At 44.6% G+C, this 9977-nt stretch overlaps 1 protein-coding gene across 3 annotated transcripts in view; it reads right to left on the bottom strand.

The window, feature by feature from the left end:
• The window catches only part of rabep1 (rabaptin, RAB GTPase binding effector protein 1), a 71013-nt gene extending 63735 nt beyond the window's left edge, over positions 1-7278 (bottom strand). For all 3 annotated transcript variants that reach the window (XM_048612527.1, XM_048612528.1, XM_048612529.1), the window contains exons 1-3: positions 7079-7278; positions 6022-6182; positions 5643-5762 (exon numbers count right to left, since the gene is read on the bottom strand). In XM_048612527.1, the coding sequence (XP_048468484.1) occupies positions 5643-5762; positions 6022-6182; positions 7079-7211 (414 nt within the window). In that variant the 5' untranslated portion in view covers positions 7212-7278. The remainder of the gene's footprint in view (positions 1-5642; positions 5763-6021; positions 6183-7078) is intronic.
• Between the last annotated feature and the right edge of the window lie 2699 nt (positions 7279-9977).

The following is a 9977-nucleotide window of genomic DNA, read 5'->3' as shown; positions in this document are numbered from 1 at the left end:
CCCATCTCCTACCTACTAACCTCATCCCGCCCCCTTGACCTGTCCTTCCTCCCTGGACTGACCTATCCCCTCCTACACTCACTTTTACTGGCTCCATCCCCGCCTGTTTGACCTGTCTGTCTTCTCTCCACCTATCTTCTCCTCTATCCATCTTCTATCCTCCTCCCCCTCTCTCCCTATTTATTTCAGAACCCCGTTCCCCTCCCCCATTTCTGATGAAGGGTCTAGGCCCTAAACGTCAGCCTGTCTGCTCCTGTGATGCTGCTTGGCCTGCTGTGTTCATCCAGCTCTGCACCTTGTTGTCTCGGGGTTATTGTGGTTGGTCAGTGGGAAGGCTAGAGTGGATAGGTGAGTAGGAAGATGGACAAGTTATGGGTAGAGAGATTTTGAAGCTGGTGAAGTCAATATTCAGGCCATTGGGCTGTAAGCTCCCTTTGCAAAATATGAGGCATTGTTCCTCTAGTGGACATGCCACCAGGGGTGTGGGAGGAGGAGTTAAAGAGGATGGCAACCAGAAGGTCAGGTTGATTGGTGCATGCAGAGCGCAGGTAGTCTACAAACCGGTCCCCGAGTCTGCGTTTGGTTTCCCCGATACAGAGGAGACCACATTAGCAGCAACAGATAGAGTAGATGAGGTTAGATGAAGTGCAGGTGAATCTCTGCCAGATTTGGAATGATTGTTTGTGGCCTCGAACGGAAGTTAGAGGGGAGATGTAGTGGCAGGTGTAACACATCCTGCAGTTGAAGGGAAAGGTATCGGATGTGGTGGAGGGGTTGGTGAGGAGTGTGGAGCTGACGAGGGAGTCACGGAGTAAACGATCCCTGCGAAAAGTGGACAGGGATGGCGGGGGTGGGGGAGCGGAATATAATTTTGATGGTGGGGTCTGTTTCACATTTCCACCACCTACAGAATTGAATTCAATGCATTGAATTCTGAGGTTGGTAGGGTGATATGTGAGGAGGAAGGGGACTCTATCCTTATTTTGTTTGGGGGGGGGGGGGGGGGGGAAGGGTGTGGGGGGAAGAGGGTGGGGGGGGGGGGGGGGGGGGGTGGTGAAAGGGTTTAAGGGCAGAAGCATGGGAAACGGGGGAGATGCAGTTGAGGGTATCCTTAAATGACAGAAGAGGGGAAACCATGGTCTGTTAAGTTGGAGGATATCTGGGAAGTCCTAGAGTAGAACGCCTCATCCTGGGAGTAGTTGCGGCAGAGGTTGAGGAATTGAGAGTATGGGATAGAATTGTTGCAGGAGGGTGGGGTGAGAGGAGTGCAGTTGAGGAAATTGTGGGAGACAGTAGGTTTGAAATGGACGTCAGTGTTGAGTCGGTTACTGTGCTCTGCACGCACCAATCAACCTGACCTTCTGGTTGCCATCCTCTTTACTCCCCCTCCCACTCCCCTAGTGATATGTCCATCCTTGGCTGCCTCCACTGGAGGAACAACACCAACAACACATATGGAGCTGACGAGGGAGTCGCGGAGCTGGCAGTCCCTGCGGAAAGTGGACGGGGTGCGCCATCAACCTCGTCAACACCTTCCACTGCACCCTCAAATTCACCTGGACCATTTCTGACACCTCCCTCTCCCTTCATGGACCTCTCTGCCTCCATCTCCGGTAACCAACTCACCACTGACATCTATTTCAAACCAACTGATTCCCACAATTACCCCAACTACACCTCTTCTCACCCCACCCTCCTGTAACAATTCTATCCCATACTCTCAATTTCTCGACCTCTGCTGCATCTACTCCCAGGATGAGGCGTTCTACTCTAGGGCTTCCCAGATATCCTCCAACTTTACAGACCGTGGTTTCCTCTCCTCTATCATTAAGGACACCCTCAATTGCATCTCCCCCGTTTCCCACGCTTCTGCCCTTAAACCCTCTCCTCCCAACAACAAGGATAGAGCCCCCTTCCTCCTCACAAATCACCCTACCAACCTCAGAATACAATGCATCATTCTCTGACATTTCCACCTCCACCACGACCACCCCCCCCCCCCCCCACACTCCTCCACACCATCCCCGCCCCGGCTCCCCAGTCCTGGTGAAGGTTTCCGCATGAAACATTGACTTTCCTGCTCCTCGGATGCTGTCTGACTGGCTGTGCTTTTCCAGCTCCACGTTTATTGATAAGAGATTGTGGGCCCCTTGCTGGAAGTCTGGAGGTTGGCTAATGTGGTGCAATTATTTAAGAAAGTGGTAAGAAAAAGCCATGGAGCTATAAACCGGTGAGCCTGATGTCAGTGGTGGGTAAATTGTTGGAGGGGATTCTGAGGGGCAGGATTTCCATGCATTTGGAAAGGCATGGACTGATTAGAGAGAGTCAACCTGGCTTTGTGCATAGAAAATATCTCACTAACTTGATTGAGTTTTTTGAATAAATGACAAAGAAGACTGATGAAGGCAGAGCAGCAGACATTGGCTATATGGACTTCAGCAAAGTTCTGCATGGTAGACTGGTTAGCAAGGTTAAATCACATGGAATTCAGGGGGAGCTAGCTGATTGGTTACAAAATTGGCTTGAAGGTAGGAGACAGAAGGTGGTGCTGGAGGGGCGTTTATTGGCCTGGAGGACTGTGACCAGAGGTGTGCCACAAAGATTGGTGCAGGGTCCACTGCTTTTAATGTATACTATTTGGATGTGAATATAGGAGGCATGGTTAATAAGTTTGCAGATGACACCAAAATTGGTGGTATAGTGGAAAGTGAAGAAGGTTACCTTGGAGTACAACAGGACCTTGATCAGATAGCCAATGGGCAAAGGAATGGAAAATGGAGTTTAACTTGGATAAATGTGAGGTGCTGCACTTTGGTAAGGCAAACCAAACCAGGACTTATACAGTTAATGAAAGGGCCCTGGTGAGTATTGCTGAACAAGGGGTCCTAGGGGTGCAGGTGCATAGTTTCTTAAAAGTGGAGTCACAGGTAGACAGGATGGTGAAGTCAATTTTGGCAGACTTGCTTTCACTGGTCAGTGCATTAAGTATAGGAGTTGGGATGTCATATTGTGGCTGTACAGGACATTGGTTAGGCCACTTTTAGCATACTGCATTCAATTCTGGTCACCCTACTATAGGAAACATGTTGTTAAACTTGAAAAGGTGCAGAAAAGATTTACAAGGATGCTGCTGGGAATGCAGGGTTTGAGCTACAGGCAGTGGCTGAATAGGCTGGAGCTTTTTTCCCCTCGAGCATTGAGGGCTAAAGGGTGAACTTATAGAGGCTTATAAGGTCACCAGGGGCATGGATAGGGTGAATAGCCAAGGCCTCTGTCCCAGGGTAGAGTTCAAGACTAGACGGCATAGGTTTAAGGTAAGAGGGAGAAGATTTAAAAGGGTCCTGAGGGGCAACTTTTTCACGCACAGGGTGCTGCATGTATGGAATGAGCTGCCAGAGGAAGTGGTGGAGGCAAGAACAATTACAACATTTAAAAGGCATCTGGATGTGTACATGAATAGGAAGTATTTAGAGGGATATGGGCCAAATGCTGGCAAATGGGACTAGAGCAGTTTAGGGTATCTGGTTATCATGGACAAGTTGCACCTAAGGGTTGTTTCCACGCTGTATAACTCTATGGCTTTGTGAAAGGAAAATCATATCTAAAAAATTTATTAGAGTTCATTGTGGAAGTACATGTGCTATAGATAACGGGGAACTCGTATATACACGACGGATCACAGAAGTATTTTGGCAAAGTGCGACAAAGGTTGTCATGGAAAATAAGAGCTCATGAGGTTAACACATTGGTATAGAAAGAAGATTGGCTGGCTAACAGGAAACAAAAGGTAGGCATAAATAAGTCTCTTACTGATTGGCAAGATCTAACAAGTGAAGAGCCACAGGGCTTAGTGCTGGGGCCTTAATATTCTACAATTTATATAATGATTTGGATGAAGGGTCTGAAGGTACGGCCGAGAGATGCAGAGGGATCTCATTAATGTTCCTACTAAGTTGTGCACAAGCGCAGCCACTCCAATCAGTTGCCATGCCGATCTCAGCAGTTCCAGAAATTGTTGCCGCACGAGCCTTGAATGTCCTTGCAGCCAATAAGCAAACTAGAGGGAACACTGAATCTTGGTGCTCTGGGGCATGAATCACAGAAGCTTATTATGCAGCTTCAGCAAGCAATTAGGATAGTTAACAGATTGAATAAATAATAACAAAGGAACTGAATAAAAGGAGGGAAGGGTTAAATTTCATTTTTACAGGGCATTAGTGAGACCCTATCTGAACTCACAATAGTGTTGGTCTCCTCACCTAAAGGAGGATATAAATGTGGTGGCAATAGTTCAGACAGCACTCACTAGACCTAGGGTTGGGTTGGCTTTGAGGAAAAGTTGGACAGGCTAGGCTTGTATCCATTGGAGTTGACATGAGTTAGAGGTGATTTGATTGAAGCTTAGAAGATCTTGAGTAGTCTTAACAAGGTGCAGGTGGAAAAGATATTTCCTCCTGTGGGAGAATCCAGAATGGTGGGGAAGGTAACGGCTTAATGGTATTATCGCTGGACTGTTAATCCAGAGGCCCAGATAACATTCTGGGGACCCGAGTTCAAATCCCGCCATGACAGATGGTGGAATTTGAATTCAATAAATATCTGGAATTAAGAATCTAACAATGACCGTGAACCCATTGTCGGGAAAAACCCATCTGATTCACTAAAGTCCTTTAAGGAAGGAAACTGCCATCCTTTCCTGTTCTGGCCTCCACGTGACTCCAGACCCACAGCAATGTGGTCGACTCTTAACTGCTCTCTGGGCAATTAGGGATGAGCAATAAATGCTGCCTAGCCTGTGACGCCTTCATCCCATGAATGAATTAAAAAAACCTAGGAATTATGTTTACAAATAAAGAACCACCCTTATAAGACAGAGATTAGGAGAATATTTTTCCCACATAGGGCCATATGTCCTTGGCAATGTTCTCTAAGGTTCTGTGCATGGCGATTGGCATCAGCATGCTGATTGTGGCGTTGTCTTCTGGTTCCAGAAGTTGCTACCGTGTACATGTCTCAGAGGTTCACGCAGTCAGAAAGAAAATTAGAGGGACCACTCGTCCTTGGAATGCTCATCCTCAAAAGGCAGTGAAATCAATCTTTAAATCTTTTTAAGGCAGTGGATTCTTCACATGCAAGGTGCTGAAAGGTCATCACAGTAGACGGGAACATGGAGCAACCAGGTCAGCCAAGATCTTACTGAATGGCAGAGCAGGCTTAAAGTGTCGAATGGCCTTCTCTTACTCCTAATATACATATTTGCATACAACACAAACATATGTATACATACAATGGTTACTGACACTCCTGTCAATGCAAACAATTTTTCCCTATACTGTCAACCCTTTCAATTTGAACATTTGAATTAAGTCTCACCTTAATCTTTCCTGCTGTCAGAAGAACCATCCCAGTTTCTCCAGTCTCTCCATATAACTGAAGTTCCTCAACTCTGGTATTATTCTAGCAAATCTACTCTACACTCCTCTCCAATTGGATAATCTTTGTTCCAAATTTGACTGTATGTAATATCATATATATTCAAAGTATGTCACAAAGTTTTAAATAATTATAAATAATTCTGAAGTATAGTCACTGTTGTACAGGTAAAATAACATATGTTGATTGTACAGTCTTTTACAACACACCTTTGAGGCTTCTAATTCTTTGACCTTTTCCTCGGCTGTTGACAACTTTTCTTTGAGAGCTGCTATCTCCTTCTCCATGGGCAGTACCACTGACCGCAACTTCTCAGCATCTTCCTGAGCCTGGTCATTGAAATAAATTTACAATTATTATGACTGTCTCTACTTTGAGAGCTAATAAATAAATGGCCAAGGATCCAAAATGCACTTCAGATCACCCACACAAAAGGTCCCACCCAAATGCCTAATTGGTTTGGAAATAATTTAATTGAAACAAAGTTTCTACCAAATTATTGCCTTGCACAACTAAGACTGAAATCTAGTGGTCATTTCCCACTCAACATTTCATGATCATTTCAAGATTACAGCTGAATATACTCACTTTCTTCATGTCATTTTCCAAGCTGTCCTCCTCTCGTCTTTCAGACAATTGCCTCCTTAGGTCAGCCAACTCACGTTCCATTACTTCCTTGTACTGCCCCCATTGAGTGCGTTCCTGCTCCAACCGCTGATGGAATTGAATCTCATACTCTCTCACTGTCTCTGCAACAGAGGTAGAACACAGCTCAAAAGGCAGCTCTTACAAACTTACCTAGTTTTACTCCTTGTTGAACAAGAAACACCAAGAAGCAGAATCAAATGGTTTCAGTCACATCAGTCATCTACGGAAGTTGTTAATATTTAATCTAGTGACAGAAAAGAACAGCCTATTATTATTGAAATAATTCAAACCATAGGTTATTGTCAGGAAGTCACAAGAGAGTGTGACCAAGAGTGGACTTGGGGTGGATGAGGTAAGGAAGGCCAGAGAGGACAAGTGATACTTGTAAAGCTGGGATTTGGTAGCCTATTTGGCCTCAAAGAGATTCAAGGTTAACTCATATAATGTTGCAGTTATAAAATCAAGACCAAAAGAGTTACCAGCATCATGAAAACCTTCTGGAAATATCAGTCAGGGTTCATTTCTTAGCAGTTGCCTAATTAGCAGGCCATTTCAGAAGGTGAATAAGAGTCAACTGCATTTCTGCGGATATGAAGTTTCAGAATAATATTCAGTCAAAGTTGTCACAAGTAATGGTGGAATGTAGGAGGCAATCAGCTCATACAGGTATGATAAAAGAGAGAATTGAAAACACTGGTGATCTGAGACAAACAAACAGAAATTGCTGCAGAAACTTAGCAGGTCTGGCAGCATTTGTGGACAGAAAACAAAACTAGCACTGGGTCCAGTGAGTTTTCTTCAGAAGTTCTGACGGAGGATCACTGGGTTCAAAACATTCACTCTGCTTTCTCTCCACAGATGCTGCCAGATCTGCTGAGTTTCTCCAGCAATTTCTGTTTTTGTTTGTTTCAGCCCAAATAGATCTCCGCCTCAGTGAGTAAGTTCAGAAGGAAAAGAAAACACAACCTGTACAGGAGAAAGGAATTTTATTCATTACCTTTCATTATAGCCTGCATTGAAGCAACTTCTTCCTGCCATTGCTTCTTTATGTCATTGATTGCTTCCTGTTTGGTGGTCTCAGAAACTGTAGCTACAGCTTTAATGTTCTCCATGTCAGCTGTTGCCTCCATGAGTTGGACTTGCAGCCGAGTAACATCACCTTCTGCTGACTGTAACGCAACATTCTGCCGCTTCAGCTCCTCTAAACAGACCAAGATGAATTTTCATTCTTGATATTAAAACCTCATGGATTAAAAAGCCGCCATAATGCTCAACAAGTTTGCAAGGACATATGAAAAAAAAACCTCAATCTAATTTGTGGGCAGCTAGAATTCTTCTATTGCATAGGCAGCACTTGGGTTCAATAGTAACTATGGTGATGTAATCATAGGAAGCTTAGCTTCCACGTAACCAGGTAACCCAATTGGAGCAATAACAACACTGGTGCAGATAAGTCCATATCAGATGTAAGCACACAATTCCAAAGCACTAACCATTATTCTTGATCAAAGTTAAGCATTGCACGAAGGCTATCAAGTTTAACAATAAAAGTTATTAGACATTAAATCTCAAACATTAAAAGGAAGACAAAGTATGGATAAACTTTATTACTGAGGCTTAAAAAAACTTGGAGATGATTTTTTTAAAAACTGACTGATAGACAAAAGAGTTGACGAGATCTGGCAGAACCAAAATTGAGCATCAGGCAGCAGGTTATTGTTGAGTAAATGCCACTTGATAGCATTTTCCAATATACTTTCCATCACTTTAGTGATAGTTGAGAGTAGACTAATGGAGCAGTAACTGGCCAAGCTGAATTGCTATGCTTATGTGTCCAGGATGTACCTGGCAAACTCTCCACATTGTCCAATAAATGCCAGTTGTGTGGCTGTACTGTAACAAGTCACTAGAGCTGTGGATAGTTCTGCCGTCAGTACTATAGCTGGAATGCTCTAAGGGCCCATAGCTTTTCCAGTAACTAGTATCTTCAGCTGTTTCTTCACATCATGTAGAGTGACTGAAATTTCCTGGAGGTTGGTATTGGCGATGCTGGTGACCTCAGAAGGAGCAGAAATTGATCATTCACTTGACACTTCTGACTTAAAATGCTTTGTCTTTTGCAATCATGTTCTTAGCCTCTCTATCATTGAGGATGGGGATATTTGTACAGCCCCTTGCTCCAGTGAGATGTTTTATTGGCCATCACCATTCATGGCCTGGATGCAGCAGAACTGCAGAGCTTAGATTTGATCCACTGGATGTGGGGTCACTTAGCACTGTCCATTGCATGTTGTTTGCACTGCTTGGCGTGCAAGTGCCAAGTGACAAATACAGTCAAGAACATATGCATCTGCTAGGAGTGGATTGTGAAGGAAGAGGTCAAAGGTGAGGGAGGTGGTGTTTAGATGGCAACTGCAGGATTCTGTGCCCATCTCTGACCTGATACCATGAGATTCCATGGGGTCTGGAGTCAATGGTGAAACCTCCCAAGGTAACCTCCTTCAGACTAGATACCAGATATTGTAGTGGTGGTGTCTGGGGCACTGTCTGTAAGGTATGATTCCATGAGAATGACTGTCAAGCTGTTGCACGACTAGTCTGTTGGACATCTCTCCCAATTTTGGCACAGTCCCCATTTGGCACCTTTGTAGGACCAACAGGGCTAGGTGTGACACTGTCTTTTGCCATTCCATTGTCAATCCATATGGTGCATCCTGTTTCATTCCTTTTACCAGACTTTACTGCAGTTAGATACAACTGAGTAGCTTGCTAGGCCATTTCAGTATTCATTTAAGAGTCAGTGACATTGCTGTGGATCTGGAGTCACATGTAGGCTAGGTAAAGATAGTTAATTGTCTTTCTGTAAAAGGCATTAGTGAAACAGATGAGTTTTTACAACAATCTAAAATAGTTGCATGGTACTGGGCTAACTTTTATTTCATATTTGTTAACCAAATACAAATTTCACTGTTTATTTAGGATGCAAGTCCATGTTTCTAGAACATTAGGCTGGGTTTCTGGAATACCGCTGTACCACAGTAGTACGTTCACATTGTCAAGTAGATGCCAGTGTTGTAATTGTACTAGGACTTGGCTAGTTCTGTTAAAATTTTGCCAAGCCCCATAACTCATGCCCTCAGCCATTTCTTGATAGTATGTGTAGTGAATCAAATCAGCTGGAGACTAGCAGCTGTGACGTCGGGACCTGAGGAGGAGGCCTACATTCATCCACTTGACACTTCTGTTGAAGACAGTTTCAAGTACTTCAGCCTTGTCCCTTACATTGGTGCCCTATGACCTCTCCATCATTGAAGGTGAGGATGTTTCTGGAGTCGCTTCCTCCTGTTAGTTGTTAATTGTACATCACCATCATAAACATGAAAATTAGGAGCAGATACAGTATACTCAGCTCCTTGAGCCTGCTCTGCCATTCAATAAGTTCTTGGTTGCCTGCCCCAATAACCTTTCACTCCCTATGAAGAAGCCTTACACAAACAATTAGACTGGTAAAACTGCATGCAGAAGGCGGCATGAGGGAGGCTCAGTGGTTAGCACTGCTGCCTCACAGTGCCAGGGACCTGGGTTCGATTACACCCTCAGGCGGCTCTGTGTGGAGTTTGCATATTCTCTCCGTGTCTGTGTGGGTCTCCTCCAAATGCACTGCTTTTCTCCCACAGTCCAAAGACGTGCAGGTTAGATGGACTGGTCACGCTAAAAGCCCATAGCATTCAGGATCGTGCAGGCTAGGTGGATTAGCCACGGGAGATGTAGGGTTACAGGGAGAGGGTAGGAGGTAGATCTGGATGGGATGCTCTTTGGAGAGTCAGTGTGGACTCAATGGGCCAAATGGCCTGCTTCAAAACTGTAGGCATTCTATGATTTATGCTGAGCTTTGC

This window comes from Rhincodon typus, chromosome 26 (assembly GCF_021869965.1).
Source record: "Rhincodon typus isolate 14 chromosome 26, sRhiTyp1.1, whole genome shotgun sequence".
Taxonomy (NCBI): domain Eukaryota; kingdom Metazoa; phylum Chordata; class Chondrichthyes; order Orectolobiformes; family Rhincodontidae; genus Rhincodon; species Rhincodon typus.
The sequence above is the reverse complement of the archived record's forward strand: the minus strand, read 5'-3'. Positions and strand labels throughout refer to the sequence as shown.